This window comes from Sphaerodactylus townsendi, linkage group LG08 (assembly GCF_021028975.2).
Source record: "Sphaerodactylus townsendi isolate TG3544 linkage group LG08, MPM_Stown_v2.3, whole genome shotgun sequence".
Classification (NCBI taxonomy): Eukaryota; Metazoa; Chordata; class Lepidosauria; order Squamata; family Sphaerodactylidae; genus Sphaerodactylus; species Sphaerodactylus townsendi.
Genome location: NC_059432.1, coordinates 32,636,601 through 32,657,977, shown reverse-complemented (window position 1 = coordinate 32,657,977; position 21,377 = coordinate 32,636,601). Strand labels below are relative to the sequence as shown.

The 21,377-nt window shown below is 42.6% G+C and overlaps 1 protein-coding gene across 1 annotated transcript in view; it reads left to right on the top strand.

The window, feature by feature from the left end:
• The first annotated feature begins 3,441 nt into the window (after positions 1–3,441).
• Positions 3,442–21,377, top strand: part of PRKG1 (protein kinase cGMP-dependent 1) — a 916,981-nt gene continuing 899,045 nt past the window's right edge. Inside the window, exon 1 of the mRNA XM_048505459.1 lies at positions 3,442–3,781. Coding sequence (XP_048361416.1) covers positions 3,516–3,781 — 266 coding nt within the window. The 5' untranslated portion in view covers positions 3,442–3,515. The remainder of the gene's footprint in view (positions 3,782–21,377) is intronic.

Here is a 21,377-nt window from a genome sequence, read left to right as displayed (position 1 = left end):
GGGGTAACATGCAGCATATTTCCTCACAGCCTGTCTGTGGACTGATGGGTTTGTTTTTGCACATTGTGCAGCAGCTTCCTATAGTTGTCTTTTTATAATGCAGTTTGTAAAGCACTTTCTGCATTTAATTCCTCTTCTCCCTGAAGCGGTTTCAGCAGAAGGGATCGGTTCGCATGCGTTGTGGAGGGCAGTGTTAGAATGCATTTGGCGCACCTAGGTGAAGGACATGAAGCTGGTAGTGTTTAACTGTCACCCTTAGAATGTTCGTGCAGCATGTCTGTGGACTGAGCAGTTGGTCTGCCCTTAGAATGTTCGCGCAGATGGCCAGAGATGAGCAGTGAAAACAGTAAATAGGTAATAAATTGAGTGAAAGTGAATATTTTGGGAAATATTCTTAGTGAGCACCAGGAGTACGTAAGGAACAGGTGCACCAAATTTCATGTGTTTTTGAGTTCTGTTGATGAGTCAGTCAGTGGTATTTCGTGTTTTTAGATATAGATTAATCATGGCTCCTTGTCGTGGTGCTTGTAGAAATAGAAACTAGAGCGATCGAACTCTGTCTAGCACTAGTGATATGTATGTTTTACAATCAAGTCACAACTGACTTATGGCAACCTGGTAGGCAAGAGACATTTTGATGTGGTCTGCCATTGCCTGTCTCCCTGACATTCTTTGGATGTCTCCCCTCCAAAAACTTGCCACAGTTGAGACTGAGAGTGTGCATTTGGCCCAAGCAAGTTCCCAGCAAGTTCCCCTGGCAGAATGAGGATTCAAAACTGGGTTTCCTAAATCCTGGTCTAACACTTTAACCACTTCACTATGCTTGCACTCTAGTACTAATTAGTTGGTAATGAGATGACAAGAGAAGACCTGTGAAGTTTCACAGGGCAGGGGAATAACATCTTTCCCGCTGGTCCCTGCATCCCATGTGGTTTTTCTCCTTCCCTGACTGAGCTCTGACTGTCATATCACACCCCCTCTCCAAACACACTAATATTCCAGCTACCCTTTTACTCCCTACCCACCACTGGCTCCTCTCCCTTAGCTCTCAATCCTTTTCATGGCTCCGTTTTTGATTGCCTGAACTTTTTTTGGTTTGTTTTTAGTGTCTACTGGTAGGAAGTTCTAGGTGGACAATTGTGATGGCCTGTAGTAGAAGTGCAGGATTTAAGTCCAGTAGAACCTTAAAGACCAACAAGATTTCCAAGATGCAAGTTTTTAGGAACTACAGTAAACTTCCTTCATCCCTGCTGGTCTGTAAGATGCTACTGGACTAAAATCTTTCTCTTCTCTATCAGCAGGGGGTTAACGTCTTTGTTGCATGTCACTCTGATTTTTCTGGAAACCTGGAGGTTCTCCTAGAGATTGGAGAAGTATATGTTGCTGCCAGGGTAGGACCCAACTTGTGGATTTTTTTTATCCACACTAAGGTCAGCCCTTCGTTGTTAGAAACAGGGATTAGTATATAGCAGTAGGTGTTTGCGAGCTGGCAAGTTTTTGATTTGGATGTCATCTCAAGCGTAAAGTCACTAATGATCCCAGATGCTTAAAGAACAAGAAGCAGAGCTAGAGAGGAAAATATCAGCTTTAACATTCACAAATGATTTTGGGAGTTTGTAGTGAGCGGTGAAGTTGCCAAGTGGACGCTGCCAAATTATTCAGTATGACGAAATCCAGAAGTATCTCTCCAAACGGTGCAAAATCAAATCACAATGGGAAATGAAACTGAACTGCAAAGTAACACGCTGTGAGTAACTGCAAAGTGGTGGGGACTGTGGCAAGTGCTCCGTATCAGTGTGGATGGGCTCTGAATTGTTTCAGAAAGTTTGGAATGGTGTGGACAGCTGACTGAAAATATCAACCTGGTGGACAGTGGCAGAGAAAGAAGAAAACTCCATCTGTGAATTAATGACGAGGCTTGAAAACGAAACTGCCTGTACTGAAATGACTTTATACTCAATGTACTGGGTGGCTGCTTTTGTAACTCTTCTTGCCCTATATTTCAAAGGGGTTCTTGCAGAGCGGAAAAAAAATGCAGAAAGAGGAAACCACATGGGGTTGAAGCACCTTCCCTACAAGGAACGGAGAAACACTTGGGGTGTTTTAAGTTTACTTAAAGACTATAAATAGCATTGAGAGAGCTAAGAGTTTTGGAACCACCTAAAAATAATGTCTGGCTGTAAATTCAGGACAGTCACAAGGAACTAACATGTTAAGTTGTAGGACTCACTGCCACATGATGTTGTGACAAGCTTCAACTTAGAGGACTTTAAAAATAATTGGACACATTTCATGGAGTATGAGTCTAGCAGCGTGAAGGGCTGTAGCTTGGTAGGAAAGCATCAGTTTTGCATGCAGAAGGTCCCCAGCATCTCCACTTAAGAGGGCTTGCGTGAAAGGCCCTAGAAACCCCTGAAACCTTGCTGCCAATCACAGTAGGCAATATGGACCAGTGGTCCAACTCAGTAGAAGGTGGCTTTGCGGATAATGGAACTCCCATGTTCACAGACGATAACACTTTAAGTAGCAAATGCAAGAGTTGTTGTTCTCGTGGCTTAGTTGTAGGGTTCCTTGTAGGCATATGGGCCTCTAGGAAACAGCCTTTCATCACTCTTGGAAAGAAGATGTTGAACTAGGACTGAGCCTTAGTCTGAGCCAGGACTCTTCTTATATTCTTCTGCTAGGCAAATGGCTAATGTTCCATTGTCCTTCAGCCAACTGGCTTACACTGCAGGGCTGTTGTAGCAGTTACTGAGAGTGTATAAAATGCTTGCAACACTTGAGTGGCAGAGATGCTGAGGAAGGGAAGCAATGATCCTTGTGGGTTATTACTCAAAACACCCAAACCAATACCGGATGAAGGTCATCTAATTTGAACACCCACCCCCCTCTAGGTTCTGGTTACCGGAACTGCGTCACCTTTAAGACCACATGGCAATTGTTGCTATTTCAAGGATCACATCTCAAAAAGTGGCAAAATACACTCCCCCCCTACCACTTAGCACAGGGAAGTGATGCTGTGTCCCTGTGATGGAGGGTGAAGAGTCTCAGCAATTTGGGGTGGGGTGAGGGATGGCAGCTGGGCTGGCTCTGTCCTGCTTCTTCTCCACCAACTTTCTCCCCCCAGCGAGTCAAGGGCAGGAACAGCAGGAGGATGGCTCTAATTGCTTTCTCAATGAAAGATAATCACCAGGTCCCAAGAGAGGCTTGGAGATTAGCACTCAACCTTTCTTCCCTCCAGTGAGCTCAGCCTTCTCCATCCTGCCTGCCTCCATTTACAGCCCATTCAGCAGTAAGTGGATCGAAGAAAGCTGCTCACCACCACCCATTAGTGACAGCAGATCTCTCCCCACTGCCTCGGACTTACTTTTCCCCCCTCCTCTCTCTCTCTCTCTCTCTCTCTCTCTTAGAGGCTCCATTCACTCCGCGCTCGCCCGGGTTACTGCTGCTGCTGCTGCTCCGCTCCCGCGGCTCCTACGGGATACCAAAGTTGGAAGCGGCCACGGGTGGGAAACATGAGCGAGCTGGAAGGGGACTTTGCCAAGCTTTTGTTGCTGAAAGATGAGCGCATTAAAGAGCTGGAGCAGCGCTTGTCGGAGAAGGACGAGGAGATCCAGGAGCTGAAGAGGAAGCTACACAAGTGTCAATCGGTGCTGCCCGCGCCCACCACCCACATCGGCCCGCGAACCACCCGGGCGCAGGGCATCTCCGCCGAGCCCCAGACCTATCGCTCTTTCCACGATCTCCGGCAGGCGTTTCGGAAGTTCACCAAATCCGAAAGGTAGGAGCGGAGCGGATTAGGGGAGCGGAGGGGTGGGGGTGCCGCGGGTCTGGATATGTCATCTCTCGCACCCGGGGGTCTCACGCAGCCCCCAACACTCCTCCAAGCTGGCTGGCTGCAGCGGAGTCTGGGGCGGAGCTGGGGGGGGGGGTGAGGGCGTGGGTTGTACATGGGGAACCCCCTCCAAAGCACGCACGCTCCCACCCGGGTTAGGGAAGCAAGTTCTTCAAGGGAGACCAGGCGAAGGGGAAATGGATCCCTCGACCCAGCCCATCACGTGCTGACTTGGACCGGGGGGGGGGGAGGATTCCAACCACCAACCTCCTTAGAGGTTCAGTCCGGATCTTGCCCTTCCAAAGCTTTGCAAAGTTCTCGCAGGAGTTCTTGAAGTGCTTTTGCAACCCGCTTTCCCCTCTTCGTCTCTCCTCTCCCTCTGCAAACCCTCGCCGCCTTCGGGGGTGCGCAGCGTCTCGCCCCTCATCATTTGGCAGTCTGAGCTGCCCTACTATTTTTGTGGAGCATGCCTGAGCGCTTGGGCATGCTCAGTCTCAACAGTCGAAGCCGCGTTGCCCTTCCGCCTTTTGCCCCTAGAAGCTGCTGCTTCCCACAACGGGAAAGGAAGCGGAGGGGGATGCATGATTAGGGGAAGTCTTGAGGATTTGGGATGGAGAGCGGGAGAGACAGCCTGGGGTTCAAAACCCTGTTGGGAGAGGCGATGAGAAACCCAAGCCCTCCTCTTCCCACCATCCCGCCTGCTTCTGCTTCTCCTCCCGTCTGGCGGCGGCTGCTTTTTGCAAAAGGAAAAAAAAAAAAGTCTCGGACACCAGAGAAGCCCCATCGATCGGCCCCAGCATTAAACCCCCTGTGGACATTAGCAAGAGGAAGTGCGGCGCGCATTATGAGCTTTTAAGTCGCTGGAAACGCAGAGCTCGAAATGCATGTTGCAGGATATTGAATATCCCATTAAACCGCGTCTCTCTTTCTCTACCACAACCACCACCCCGCCTTGCCCTCGTTCGTGATCATCGGTTTCTTCCCTAGCCTAGTTTGAACGGGTGGACTTTGTTGGGAAGGGGGCGGGGGATGCTAATACGAGAGAGGGAGGGAAGGAGGAGAAGTGCCAGGCACGCGCAGGATATAAAAGTTTGCGTTTGGGAGAGAGCGAGGGGTTTGGGGTTTTTTTGCCTTTTGAATCCCAGAGAGAAGTTTGCAGGCAAAGTCTGCAAACCCCTCCCCCCAGTCTATATTTTATTTGGGGCAAATCTTCACCTGGGCTGCTGTTGTAGAATAAGTACGCCATTGGTTTTAAGTGGGTCCACCACTTTGTGTTCCTTTTTCTGTGCTTGTTTGCCCTCCTGTGGCTCTCTGGAAAATGTTGCTCTGTCATTCCCCTGGCGATGAAGGCTAGAGGGAGAGGCCGCAGGTGCCCCTGCTCCAAGGCCTGGTGGAGATGGCAGCCCTGGCACTTAAGAAGAAGAAGAGTTAGATTTAAATCCCCCCCCCCCTTCTCTCCTGTAAGGAGACTCAAAGGGGCTGACAATCTCCTTTCCGATAAGAAACTCTGATATCCCGTATGCAATTGTGAATTATTGCTACAGGGTAACATTGGCGCAGTATTGAAGGAAGGAAGGCAATTTCCACAGTGAGCAACTGGATTATACCATTTGCTGTAGCCACCGCTGTGCTAATGTAATAATGGGTTGCTAACTCAGGGATAGGAAATTCTGGGAGATTTGGGGTAGAATCTGAGGAGGGCAGGATTTGGGGAGAGATGGGACCTTAGTGGGGTACAATGCCATAGGGTCCACCCTCCAAAACAGTTGTTTTGTTCAGGGGGAACTGACTTCTGAAGTTCCACTGTAATTCTAGTCAAGCACCAGGCCTCACCTGGAAGTTGGCAACCACATGATGCTGACATAGTTACTTGTCACTAGTAACTATATCTTCTAGTATCTCTGTCCCCCAACACTTGTGATAATTCATCATATTATTTATGAATTAATTATATGACTCATACTAGATTTGCATACAAAGCAATTTGTCGGAAGCCTATTTTATTTTTGGAATGGTACCTGTATCACAGCGGGCACCATCTTGGAAGAGGTAAGGCATCAGAGAAAATGGGGAGAATGTACCATGCTTATTATAAGCACTTTCAATTAAAAAAATTAAAACGTTTTGTCCAACCAGGGTGCTTTTTAATCTATCAGAAGGGTTTAAGTGAAATACTCAACATAAAGATCGTGCCATCTATATTTAGCATCACTAAACCCTGAGAGAAATGTTTCTTAAAGAAACATGTCAGTAAAACTGAAAGTATGATTTTGCTTTGGTTGCTTAAATGGAAAGAGAACCAATTTTGGGGGTGGGGAATGGGGAGGACAGAGAAGAGTATGAGGCCGGCTGAATGAGGAACACTGAAGAGTTGTTACTTTGGGCCGAAGGCACAAGAGCAGTAAAGTTTCTCAGTGATTCCAAACCATATCTATAAAACTGTGTTACAGACACATCCCATGCAAGGAAGCCAGAAGGGTATGATTAAAAGTTGGCTTCCTCGCTGTGTCAACTGTGGCCTGGATATGTGTGTGTGGGTTTGGTGCTGTTCCTTAGGTTATTTCTGCCTCTGGTGTCTTCCTCCTCGCTCAAACTACTGGAATTTTTGGGGGGTGGGCTTGGGAGTTGCGCAGATTGTCTGCCTCTTTAACACATGTAGTTCATTAGAGGATTGTTGTTCTTTAATGGATGCACTGACTGTTTGGCTAACATTTCACCTTTGGGTGTTTTATTTAAAAACCCTCTGCTTTAATGACTGGTGTTATTTTCTGAATGTTGAAAGTCTAAAACAGAGAGTTGCTTGAAAGAGAGCACTGTAAGTCTTGCATTTAAATTATACTGGCTTTGTAAATATAGGATTATAAGTGAGGGGTTCCATCAGCTTGATATTCCCACTGGAAAACAACTTTGAAAGAGGTTTCGCAAGGCTGTGGATGCCCCTCCCTGCTCTTTCCCAAAGTGGGAAACTACAGTGTGAATGGAGAGTGAGTCTGAGTTCACAGAGATAGATTTATCTGTTCAACCAGATGCCGGGAGCACATATTTTTCTTCAAACATTCATTGCAAGTATTAAGTCCCGACTTCCTTCTCTTGGTGCTTTGCACTAGGACACAGGGTAACCTTTTTTTCCCCACTCAACATTTGGACTTTCAAATAGAAGCCATGAAGTTTATTTTGAGCACGCTGACTCACTGTAGCATGGAATTGTGACAAGTATAATATATGGAGATCGTAATGGTTGGAATTGAGGGTGGGAGAGATGCACCAGAAATTTAAAGGAACAGAATATCTTTGTGAACAATCCTTCGGTCAGCTTTCTCCCCATCTTTTTTTTCTTTTTGTGAGCAGTGTGACCATTCAGTATATGAAGTTATATATTTATTGCTATTTGTAATGAAAGCTATTTCTGGAATCTTAAACATGCTTATTTGAGAATTCTGTGGGCCCCTAAAGTAAATAAACGAATAGGCATTCTTCAATAGGCCCGGAAGGGAATTTTCCTAGGTTCTGTGCTAAAAGTTGATGTAAATAACACTAATACATAGTACTAAGGATGGAAAAGGCAGATCTATTGAATGTTCGCAGTAGAATATATAGCCTGAAGTATTGTGAGAAATGACGGCTACTCAAGTTACAGTATCCTCTTTAAGAGTAGTCTTAGCAAGGCTCTGCCACCTGGACCCCTCTAATTTCTATATAACACATAAATATATATTCCACAAATATTTCATTTCCAATTAAGCAATAATTTATCCTGACCACATGTCACTTTCAGCCCCTGGAACTACTTCTGAAATAGACAAGCATGACTTTTATTAAAACGAGATCTTTATGATTTCCAAAATGATAACTGGTAATGCTGTAAACTGCTTGAAACACAGTGTATCAATAACAAACAGTATTGGACTGGTATCGGACAGTGGGTGCTTTGGCTTGTAGAAGGTTTATGCCTAGATAAATTGGTTAGTCTTTAAAGTACCACAAGACTTGTTGTTCTAACAGAGTCACAGTTACTTATCTGAAATGATATAGATGCAAAGATTTTTTTTTTCCTGTGGCAAAACAAATATATAAACCAATTAGTACTTTTGTGTCACAGTATCTAGGTTTGCATTTTGGTGCCATTTATGTTAAATGTATTTGTGAATATTTCCATCTCTAAAGTGTGAGACCAAAACTGATATGGGAAGTTCATGGTGTTTTTATAGCATGTGATTAAATTATTGAAATAGTAGCCGCCGCCCAGCTCAAATGGATTGCTGAATAATTTGGAGGCTCGCAGGCAACGCATAGCACAGATTGGCCAGATCACTTGAAAACTGTAGCATGGCATTTGAGTCCAATAATAGGAGTGGATCTAACATTTAGTCCTCATGACCACTGCCCATTTAAGGTGGACAGAGATGCTAACATGTCCATTTATGGCTCAGAGAGCGGGACTTCTTCAGTTTTCATGATCTCAACTTCATAGAAAATGATTTTGAAACAAAGTGAAATGCTTCCTTGTTAAAGAATTCTCTACACCAGTGGTGGCGAACCTATGGTGGAAAATCACCCCCCCCACACACACACACACATCTAGGCTGGTCTGGGCATGATCCTTTACCTGGGAGTAAGCTGAGTTGCTGGCAATGGGGCTTGCTTCTGAGTAAACCCTCCTAGGATTGTGATTCACCCATTTGAATCATTGCACGGTTGCTTCACTAAGCTTACTCCTGAGTAACGCATGCCTCGGAGCCAACCGGTTTTTTTTAAACTAAAACCTCAGTATTCAGGTTAAATTGCTGTGTTGGCACTTTGTGATAAATAAGTGGTTTTTGTGTTGCAATTTGGGCACTTGGTCTCGAAAAGGTTCGCCATCATTGCTCTACACCATGGAAACAACCTACCTGGATCAACTCAATAGTCTGTACCCAATCTTATTTGATACTCAATAATATAGATTAAAGAAATCCCTTTCTCAGGCCTATTTTACTACTTTCAACTTTCCGCAGTCAAGTGTTTGGGGTCTTCAACAGCGTGAGAACAGACAAGTAGCTTTCACAGGACTAATTCATGTTTGCATGTTCATGATTTACAACATTGAACAAGTATGTGCATGTCTGAAAGAGCAATTGCAGAAATAAAACATGACCAAACTTTCTGCACACCGAATGTAATTTTATGCCTTGTGTTTTCAGTGCAGCTAGTTCTCCTATTCAGGTATGAGTTAGTAAGTATAGAGTGATCAGGTATGTAGAGTACATACATGTGCAAACCTGCTTTTTATTAATAGCTGTTGATATTCATGTCTTTCATTAATTGGTCTAAATAAGTAATGGAAGAAAAAGTGCAGCTGCACAAGTGCTCCACCAGCTGCATTGATATCTGGTGGAGTGCCGAATCAGGTTCAAAATTCTGGTAGCGTGTTTCTCCGAAAATAAGACAGTGTCTTATATTAATTTTAGCTCCCAAAGATGCCCAATGTCTTATTTTCAGGGGATGTCTTATTTTTCCTGTGTTCTGTTCGACGGGCATGCTTCCAAACAAAAACTTTGCTACGTCTTACTTTCGGGGGATGCTTTATATTTAGCACTTCAGCAAAACCTCTGCTACGTCTTATTCTCAGGGGATTTCTTATTTTCGGAGAAACAGGGTACTAACCTTCAAAACCTAAGCGGTCTGGGACCTTCATACCTGTGAAATCACCTCTCCAAACTATGCTCTGCGGATAACAATTTGGTGGTGGTCCCTGGCTTGAAAAATATCTGGCAGTCCTCAACCAGGGTCAGAGCAAGCCTGGTGGAATTATTTGTCAGATGAACCCTGGGCCCTGCATGACTTATCACAGTTCTGTAAGGCCTGGAAGGTGGAACTGGCTGCCCTTTTCATTTTCCCTTCCTTCCTCTTCTTTTCAATACATTTTCCTTAAAACTAGACACAGATTCTTATGGTGCCCTTGCATAGTTTATTGTGGTACTGATTTTGTTCAATTTTAACTGTAAGCCTGCTTGATAGGAACCTTGATAGACCAATGGTCTGACTCAATATATAAAGCAGCTTCATGTTTTCAAAACTCTTGTTGAGATTCCTATTCAACACTTAGAACTCTAGTGAAGTATGTATGTAAAGTCAAAATGTGTTTAAATGGTTGAAAAGAAATCAAATAGGGAAGAGCCTATATTCATTTCTTTATAGCTGTTAGATTTCTTTAAAATTCTACATTATAAAGTTTTTAAGGCATGGTTTCTGTTTGACAGTGTTATTAGAATAAAATGTAGAAAAAGGTATATCTTGCCAACAAATGTAGATTAGGATTCACAACATCAGTGGAAAAACTTGCAGATTAATGTGAGATATGCAACAAAAGCATGAAGATTATTTGCAATGGTCAGTTTCATGATTATACATTTTGGGTTTCATTACGTGGGCTGGACAAGCTGCATGCCCTTAGAATAGTTCTTTTTAACTTTTTATTCATTGGACATTGTCACATGATACGATACTAAATTCCCAAGATCAAACATGTGCTGTGTGAAAAAGTTTATCCTTTCACTAAAGAGAAAGTATGAGATTTTTCCTATTTCTTAACCATTAAACTTTAAGAAAGGAATCCTAATTGCTTTCACAGTCATTCTTGACTTTTTATGTGTGTGTATCTCGTAATCTCCATTTTGTACACACGTATAATGTATTCTCCATTAAATTTTTTAAAATCCATAATCTATGCATATTGTGAAAAAGTGCTATAAGTTATTTTCACAGTTACTTTCTTGTATTTTTCTGATGTCTGATAGCAAAGATGGCTTTGCTATCAGACATCAGAAAAATACAAGAAAGTGACTTCATCAATTAAAACTAGAAACATATTATACTCTTGAACCCAGAATATTTACCTCCCATGTCCTTGTAGAATCATAAAGTTGGATGAAACCACAAGAGCCATCAAGTCCAACCCTCTGCAATGCAGGACCACACAATCAAAGCACTCCCGACATATGTTCATCCAGCCTCTGTTTAAAAACCTTCAAAGAAGGAGACTCCACAACTCTTCGAGGCAGTGAATTCCACTGTCGAACAGCCCTGACAGTCAGGAAGTTCTTCCTAATGTTTCAGTGGAATTTCGGTGGAATTTCTTTTCCTGCACATTAAATCCATTACTCCGTGTCCTAGTCTCTGAGGCAGCAGAAAACAAGCTTGCTCCCTCTTCGACATGGCATCCCTTCAAATATTTAAACAAAGCTATCATGTCCCCCCCCCCTTACCTACGCTTCTCCAGACTAAACATCTTCAGCTCCCTAAGCCTCTCTTCGTAGGGCATGGACTCCAGACCTTTTACTATTTTTGTTGCCCTCCTCTGGACCCATTCCAGCTTGTCAATATTGGTCTTGAATTGTGGTGCCCAGAACTGTACACAAAGATCCCACCTACATGAACCATTACTTTCAGAAGGTCTCTCTAGAAGGCAGCAACTTCAGAGCATTAACTAACACCGAGACACAACATTAATGAACACAGAGTAGTGGTAATTCTTGTACCTCTATGCATCAGGAGCTGTTTATTGGTCTGGTTACATTCAGTGCTGAGAGTTAGCAAAACATAGAGGAGAAAGCAGTAAATCATGCAGCAGCCAGCCTTCTTTGAGGAGAGATGCATTGCAAGTCTTTAATTGTATAGTAACTTTAAATATATTTATTGTGGCATGCTAACATTCCACTTGCAGCACAATACTGTCGCACATCATGTAATTTGAAAATCATTACATTTTTATCCAGACTCAGCAGCCATTTGATTTATTTGGGTATTTTACTGTCTTCTAATCATATAATGATGGTGGAAACTGCCATCAATTTGCAGCTGTCTTAGGTGAACCTGTAAGGGCTTCGAGGGGTGGAGGTGGTTTGTCATTGCTTGCCTCAAGTCACAGTCTCCCATCTAAATACTAACCAGGGCCGACCCTGCTTAACTTACAAAATTCAACAAGATTGGGCACGTCTGAGCCATCCAGGTCATCATATAATAGCCATTTAGAATTCTTCCAATATGTTATCTATGAGTTTCATCTCTTTACTATTCATATGGTGCTTTTATGGCATTTTATACGTGGTAGTTAGTAGACCATAACAGCTTTTTATTTGGGAGTAATAGCATTGGATAATGTTTTCCTGACATACACACTCAATTGGGATGGAAACCCATTCTGCATGGTAGAATTATTCCTGATTTTCTTGGAAGTTGATCCACAAACATTGGAATCAGTTTGGGCAGGGTTCTTTTGCACTTCTTCCCCACTTGTACAGTTTTACAGTTGTGGAGTCAGTTTATTTTCTTCCAGCTTCAATAATAAGAATTTTCAATTTTCGTCATCAGCGTCATTATCAGATCACATACACCCCCCCTTTTTTTTTTAAAAAAAAGCCTGGAATAGCAATATAACACTATAGTGTTGCAGTGAGATAGATCTTTTTCCTTATATCTCCTGGAGGGAAGAGACTAAAGACTGACTTTTTAATTTAAAAAAATGGGAAGTTGGGAATTCAAAAGCCTACTTAAACTATAATTGCAACACTTACATTGCTATTAGAGGACTTTAAAAATGAAATCACTTGTCTGGGAGAAGAGAGAGTGGTTTCATAGTCCAATCATTGAAAAGTGGAAATGTGTGGGACAAAGAAAACTGATAGAAATATTATGAACTAGGAAAACGCCAACTAAAATTTGGTTTCCAGAAAACATCAGGGTAAAAGTGGTCTCAAGGGAGATGGGGGGAGGACAAAAAAAGAAACCAAAGTGAAAATTAAAAGCATAAATTACATGTGGAAGTCAGGGAAAAAACAGGATGAGACCAGGTTAAAAACACCATGCAGAAAAGCTCTGGGTCATCCTGACTGGTTGATCCCTCGTAAGAGAGTCCCAGGTTCAGAACCTGGTAATGAAAATTAAAAGAATCATGTGGTAAATGATGTGGGGAAGACTTCTGTCTCAGGCTCTGGAGTGGTGCTGCCAGACAATACTGAATTTAAGTGGTCCAGTGGTAGGATTCAGGATAAGGTTGCTTTATGGCTAGGCTCATAAGCTCCCAAGTATTGTGAGAAACATTTTGGCCCTGGTGACTATACCCCTTGTTCTCCTATATCTATGCCAGTCCTAATCTATATCCCACCCTGGTCCGACTCACACTATATTCTCCCGTACTATTATTTCATGTGCCGTGGATGACCAGAAGAGTGGCGCCACTGCTGCAGAGTAGCTCTTATATCCCCTGGGAGACCCAGGATAAGATCATGAAAAGATCTGTTCTGGACTTTTGATGTTTTATTTCATAGGGTTTTTCTCTGTGCCGCTTAGCTGATAGCTTCATTTCTGATACTCATTCTAGTTCATGTTCTCTTCTAGGATAGTAGTGTGCTTGTGTAGGGTTAAAGTAACTCAAGCTAATTTTCATTATTCAGAAATAGGGGTGCGAAGTGCTGTCCAGTCACAGCTGACTTTTGATGACCCCGTAGGGTTTTCAAGGCAAGAGGCATTCAGAGGTTGTTTACCTGTCTCTGCATGAGCTAATTGCCTGGCTCTGCATGGGCTAAGAGAGTCCTGAGACAGCTATAACTGTCCCAAAATCACCCAGCAGGTGTCATGAGGTGGAGTGGGGAACTGAACCCAGTTGTTCGGATTAGAATCCACCACTCTTACCCACTACACTATCTCTTTATTCAGAAGTGTGTGTGTTAAGTGCCAACAAGTTGCTTCCAACTCACGGTGACCCTATGAATGCCCTCCAAAACATCCTATTGTTAACAGCCTCGAAGCTCTTGCATACTGAGAACCATGGTTTCCTTTATAGAGTCAACTGACCTCTTTTCCGGCTGTCTTCAACCTTTGCTAGCATTCAAAACTAGCTCTCATTAAAGACAAGGTTGGTGACCTGGTGCTGAAAATGTTTGAACTGACTTGAAATTACTATTTTGGGAAAGAGATGACTCATGACACTTTCCCCACCCCAAGTAGGTACCATATGCTGGCCTTCATGGATTCACGTGAAGCCCCAGCTGTGCTAGAAACATCACGAGTGCTCGTTTGGGACTCAGGAAGATAATGGCATGTGAAAGGATTCAAAAGCATAGTGTCAGCCAGGAGAAAAAAAATAACTCCAGAGGTGTTTCTTTTGGGTGATAGTGACACAGGTCTGGGAGGCGATGTGGCATACAAGCCTGACTAACTGAATCCTTCAATAATGCAGAGGCAGGCAATGGCAAGCAATCTCTGAATGCTCTTGTCTTGAAGACCCTACAGGGGTCTTGTCTTGAAGACCCTACATAAGTCAGCTCTTCTGCCAGCGTGGTGTGGTGGTTAAGAGCAGGTGCACTCTAATCTGGAGAACCAGATTTGATTCACCGCTCTGCCACTTGAGCTGTGGAGGCTTATCTGGTGAACCAGATTAGCTTGTGCACTCCAGCACATGCTGACTGGGTGACCTTGGGCTAGTCACAGTTCTTTGGAGCTCTCTCAACCCCACCCACCTCACAGGGTCTTTGTTGTGGAAGAGATTATGCCAAAGCCCCTTTGAGTCTCTTTACAGGGAATGCAAAGCTCTGTGTCATTGTTGTTGTTTAGAAAGAAAGAAAAAATTAAAAACTATGAGATCTTTACTGAAAGTGCTATACCAATCATAAAATGAATGATATTCAAAAATCAATTAATTTAGAACTTTTTTTTGTTTAAACCTGAATGAGACATCTGTATTCTATTTTTAATTGCATTTATTTAATAGTTATGTTAGTTCTTTCAAATACATAAGAAGAAATACATTCCAATAATACTTAAACACAAAACCAACAACAACATACACTTTGGTGAACATTTCCATTTTGTTTTCCTAGCAAAATTTCTAACTTTTCATCATTGTTATTAGTGTGTCTTTTCACAGAATATTAAGTATATTGCTAGATTATTTTATATAATAAACAAGTGTAAAGTTGGACTTCAACCATTCTACTATGCTTATTTCTAGGTATAAAGTCACAAAACGGAACAGTTAGTCTAAATCTATAATTTACAGTTTCATACAACGTAATTAGAGTCAACATTCTAGCCATCTATAAAATTAATGAGTGTTAGCTGACATTTATTATTGAGTATTGTCTGCTATCCATATACACAAAATAGTCATTTACTTTTTTCCAATTTTCCTCATAAGAGCCTAAATTATCATACTTAAGAAGCGAGGTTAATCTATCCATTGTTCTAATTTCCTGGGTTTTTATTATCCAATCTTCAATCGTAGGTGCTTCTGTTGATCTCCAATGTCTTGCCCAGACCATACTTGCTGCTGTAATTAAATAGTATAATAGTTTCTTTTTGGGGGGTAATTTTTCCAGTTTGACATTCCAAATACATAATAGATATATTTCTGGGGACTTCTCGAGTTTTACTCCAATATATCTGTACTTCAGTATATTTTCTATTTTAGTGTGTATTTTGTTCCAGAATTTTTGTATCACCTTGCATGTCCACAATACGTGGAAATATGATCCTTCACTCTTTCCACACTTCCAACATATCGGTGAACATGATTCATTCATTTTGGAGATAGTTAAAGGCGAAATATACTATCTAAAATATTATTTGATGTTATTTTCAGTTGTTAATTTCCTATTATTATGCCAAGATCTTTCCCAGTCTTCCATATCTACGTTCTTCTCAAGGATTTTAGCCCAGCAAATCATGTTACTCTTCAGACATCTGTATTCTAGAAACAAATGAATTTTGCTTACGAAACACAGTTCTTGATGAGAGTTCATCTTGCCACTGGAATAACAAATCTGAAAACTTAAGCTTTGTGACCATGACAATCGGTGAATTTGATTTTGAATGTGAAATTGTATTTTATGAAAAATCCATTTTGTTGTTTGGCATAGTTTCCTATCCATGATAAGGGGAGGATTTTAAAGAGGCACTTGTTTTATTAAGGACAGCTTTGTTGTTGTTTTTGTTTTAAAAGAACACAGTTTGGCATAAAAATAAGGCCGCTAATTGAAATTCTCTCAAAGCATTCATTGTGCCTTGTGCGCTGACTAGTGAGTTTTGTCTTCTCTTGCTTTGCAAATGAGTTCTGGGCAGAAGACCATTCTTTGGGAGTAGCTTTAGGTTTAAGCAGAGAGGATGCAAAACTTCTAGAGAAGGTAAATGATAAACCAGATCTGTAAGCTCTTTTTAAAATTAATTTAGCACCCTTTTTTTGTTAACAGCTGCAACCCAGGTTGGCGTACATAATTACATGGGTTTCATAAAATAATAAAAATGTAGAAACATTTTCAAGAACATTTTAAATGAGATGGAAGGTAAAAATACACTGAAAGGAAATCAGTAATGGATTGGTGGATACTTAAAGCCTTTGGAACACAATGTTACTAAAAGGGCAGAACTTCTCATGTCATTCATGGCCTTAACCAAGAACACCAATGAAATATTTCTCCAGCTCACTATGAGCAATTGCTGTTATAAATGCAGGACAGACTCAGTTTTATTGCTGTGGATATGATGTGGATGAGGAGGCTTCTAAAAGACCCTAGAGGATGAAATTTAGCAAACTTTCTGTGCTTCTGCAGCAAGGTCAGCGTATATAAAAGAAAAGCTAAATTTGCAGAAGCCATGCAGTTGTAAAAATGAAGATTGAAATAGATTTGGTTCCTGAGACTTCCTGTCCATGTTCTTTGCTTGACATTGCATCTCGCTCTAGCAATGTCTGGACTGCTATGGTTGTAGGGATGCAAAGAAGGGTATGCCTGTGTTCTTATTAGCGGCACTGCAGGGAGACATTTAATAAGCGCCTCTGCACTATAATGGAAAAAAACGTCCTCCTTATGGATTTCTCCAAGCCAAGTAGCTTTGAAAGGAACAAAAGCTTCTTCCTGTAATGCTCTGGCAAGTATAATGGCTGCTTCACTCAGGTATGCATGGGGGAAAAGAGCTGCAAGAACAAAACATCTCTGCTTAGATACTGTTTAGGAAGACCATGAAATCAGTGCAATATCAGGAAAGATGACAAAGGAAGTGGTGTATAGAGGTGGCCCAAGTGATGAAACCATCCAAGTGTTGTGGACCAGTCATGTACCGCTAATGGGGACATGGTGTATCTCATGTCCCCAGGTGCACACCATTACATCACATTGGGGGTGGGTGGGCACCGGGCATCAGCCAGGTATTATTATTATTGCTGCTGCTGTTGTTGTTGTTTATTCAATTTGATAGACCACTCTATCCCCGAAGGTACCTATGTTTCGCCTCTCCTGTGGCGTGGCAATTACCTGGTGGATCCCCCCATGCCGGGGAGCCACTTGTTGGTTGAGTTGGTTTCTGTGGCTGCAGGCCAACTCCCGCCCTCCTGGCTTCCCTGCAGGCCAGCTCCTGCCGTCCCCGGGGCCAGGGGAGGGCATGAGCTGACCTGCAGGGAGGGTGGGGGGGCTCAGCAGTTGGTGGCCCAGGCACCTGCCCTCCCTTTCTCCACCGAAATCCACCCCCTGGTCTCCCCGCAGGTCGGCTCTGGCAGGGATGGCAGGAGCCAGCCTGCAGGGAGGCCGGGGGGGAGCTCAGTGGCAGATAACCCAGGAGCTGGCCTGCCGCCACTATGCCCATCTGAGCCCCACCCCCAAGCCGCACTCTACCCCTGCCTCTCTGCTGGCTCCCTAGCTCCCATAAGTGGGATGCGGGGGTCCGGGTGTGGAGGGGCACGGGGAGACAGTCATGCCCCCAGGTTCAATTTAGCCCCAATATGCCACTGTTGTGGACATCAATTTAGATTCAGGTTCAATTTAGCCCCAATATGCCACTGTTGTGGACATCAAAGAAGTTGTGCGTGGAATGAGATGGGCACCCCAGTTTCCCATGGACTATTGCCGTACATGCCAGGGCCCAACTACTGGGTTAGATGAAGCCATGCATGGTCCTAAAGCTGTGTCACAGCATGTTTTGCAATGTTTCAAGAGACCTTGGCTTGTACTATCAGCTGTGATAGCTGTTTGGATCATCAAATATCATAGGCCACCCCTGGTGGCAAGGATTTGTGTGTGTATGTGTGTGCACATGCACCAGCTAGGATTGCCCATTGGGAAATACCTGTAGATTGTGTGGGTTGAGCCTGAGGGCTGGGATTGGGATATAATGCCACAGAGTCTACCTTCCAAAGTAGCCATTTTCTCCAGGTGGACTGACTGATTTCTGTTGCCTGGAAATCAATTGTAATAGTGGGAGATCTCCAGCTACCACCTGGAGATTGGAAACCCTAGTAGTAGTAGTATGCATATATCATGCTCTTACAGCAGAGGAGCTGAAAGAGTATTCCATTAAAAATGGGAAGAAAGGTTGTGATAGGTAGTATTTTGGACCGTACATGCATTTCTATAAAGTTGACTTGGCAGTTATGGGATGCACATTGTAGCATCCAAAGCTTTTATCGTTTGCTTCCATATTCCAGTTGCTGCTGAGTAATACTGTTTGGAGGCTGTTTATTGCCTGAATAAACAGAAATTCATGTGGAAAATACCCATTACTCTGGGGGGGAGGGCTAAACTAGAGATATATTTTTAAAATAATCACTCTCTTTACAACCACACGGCATCTACAGGGAATGTCTCTGTAAAAATAAAGGAAGGGCTGATTCAACTGGGAGCTACAGCTTGGGAGAGAGGAAGTGCTCTTACCTTACCGCCTTGTTTTTCTGAGCTGAAGTGGTGCTGGTGTGGAGCTGTTTCCTCCTTTTCGTACCTGCACAGGCACAGTATTATGGATGTGCAGCTGCAAAGAGGGGAAACTAACTTTCGCATTGTTGGTTGTGGTGGGTTTTCTGGGCTGTGTCGCTGTGGTCGGGTAGATGGGGTTATCTGTCCATTTACATTGTCGTCGCATTTGCAAATGTAAATGGACAGATAACCCCACCTGTAATACAATGAACTTAACCACACCTTTGCCAAGGTTCTACCCAAACACTTACTGATTGGTTCCCCATCCTGGGACATGGACAATATATACCCCACTAAACATTCCCTTCTCACTAGACACAGTGTGTAACAGTGATCTCTCTGTGATACACCTCCGAAAATGCCAGCAATGGATGCAGGCAAAACATTAGGAACAAGATCTACCAAACCACAGCCACACAGCCCAGAAAATCCACCACAACCAGTTGAATCTGGCCGTGAAAGCTTCCCCCATTGTTGTTTCATCCTGGGAACATGGTGAAAGGGGCCCTCCTCCCACCCCTCGAAGTTACAGTTTCCAGCTGAATTGGACTCTCGTGCATTTTTAAAAGGACATTCTGCATAGCTGCTGAGTCTCTGTGGGAAGTGTAAATCCCCAGGCCTGACTCTTTATTAAAAATGTAACATCTAGTTTAGCTCTGAGAAGATGTGTTTTGGAAGGAATAGTTAGTGATCCCAGGTGTAAGAGCAGGCCTAGAAATACTTTGAATAAATGGATAAAGAATAGATGAAAGGTGACCTGTCCAACATTACTTCTTGCTAATATTCTTGAAGGCTGGATAGGCAGCTCTGTGGATAGCTATTTTGAGAACCATTGTGGTATATTGGTTGGTCTTGACCTGGGGAAAATTTGAACTGAATTTTCATTTAGCCCAAAGGTCATTGAGATCTTGGACTACTTATTCTCTTAACTGAGGAGAAAATGGAGGGGTCATGTTTGTACCCTGGAATCCCTAAAATAAAGGCAAGATAAAAGTATAAATAAATGAAATAGAATCTTTGACATACATTTTGTTGTCCCAGATATCACTTAAGAACATAAGAACATAAGAACTAGCCTGTTGGATCAGACCAGAGTCCATCTAGTCCAGCATTCTGCTACTCGCAGTGGCCCACCAGGTGCCTTTGGGAGCTCACATGCAGGATGTGAAAGCAGTGGTCTGCTGCTGCTGCTCCTGAGCACCTGGTCTGCTAAGGCATTTGCAATCTGAGATCAAGGAGGATCAAGATTGGTAGCCATCTGGAGCCTTCTGGTAGCCTTCTGGAGACTAGGACAACAAAAAAGTTTTCTGACTGGTCACAGGGAAATACTGAAAATGAACTATTTGACTTTTGCTTTTTGTAACCATTTGATATTCAACCAGCTTCCCAGTTCTCAGCTATTAATATTAAATGTCATTTTGTCAGAACTCTGAAAGTGCTATTAAACATGCCATTATCAGAAGCAGAATAGATGGCCGATAAAAAAATACCTTTGACAAGACATCCTTATGATTGTAATCAGTTTTATTTCATGCACAATTTAACAAAGTTGTTTTAAAACTCTGTGATCATTTGAATAAAACGGAAAGGTGTTATTATATTCTACTGCTGTTTATATTGTATAAATTTGACTTTATATTTACTTTAACAAGGATGGAAAATTGGCCTCTAAAAATACTCTTATTCTTATCACACACACAGTTAGTTGGAAAGATAGTGTGAAGTTATTCTTTATTAGGAGTGCTCCTGAATCCATTTTTGCATCTGGAGGTATAAGTTACAGTTGTGACCAGAAAATGAGTCCTATCAGATACACCCCACATGAAGGCTGAGACTCTTCTTAGAGGAAAAGTATCTGACCATTCTCATTTAAACCTTTATATCTTCTTTGACTGACTACTGCAATGTTCTGTATGTGGGCTTTCCCTTGAAGGCTGGTATATAATGCCTCAGTCTACCTTCTCTGAGAATGTATATATATTATAGTGTATTTATTTGTTTATTTCTTTGTCATCTCTTCAGAGTCCTACTCAAGGTGCCTTATACTGGTAATTAAAACAATATACAATATAAAAAACAAGCTATTAAAAACAAACTAGAATGTTATAGTGGTTAAGAGCAAGTGGACTCTAATCTGGAGAACTGTGTTTGGTTCCCCACTCCTCCACATGAGTGGCAGACTCTTATTGGGTGAACCAGGCTGTTTTCCCATTCTTACATTTTGCTGGGTGACCTTGGGCAAGTCACAGTTCGTATACCACTCTCTCAGCCCCACCTGCCTCACAAGGTCCTGTTGTGGGGAGAGGAAGGGAAAGGAGTTTGTAATCCACCTTGAGTTTGTAAGCTGCCTTAAGTCTTCTTACAAGAGAGAAAGAAGAGGTACAAACTCCTCTTCCTCCTCCTCTTCTTCTGCTTCATTCCAAACAAGCCATTGGACGTAAACGTCATGATAGTTACTCATAAAGCAGAAACAGCCCGTCTTAAAAGCTGGTAAGATAAAACTTCAAATTCAAAGCCTGAGTAAAAAGATATGTTTTAGCCCAGCACTTGAAAGAAAACAAGACTCATGGAGGAAGGCATTCTAGAGATGAGATGTCACCAGACAAAATGCCCTGCCTGTAGTCATTGGCCACCTTGCCTCTGAAGAAGAAGAGTACGGACAGAAGGACTTGAGAAGTAGGCTAACAATTTTGTCAAATTTGCTGCATCTGCCCAATCCAAGGTGCTGCATCTGCACCAATCCAAGGTGCTAGTTTTAATTTTCAGAGCACGTTACAGCTTGTAACCTGTTCCACTTCTATAAGCTCTTCTCCTCCATTAAATTCACA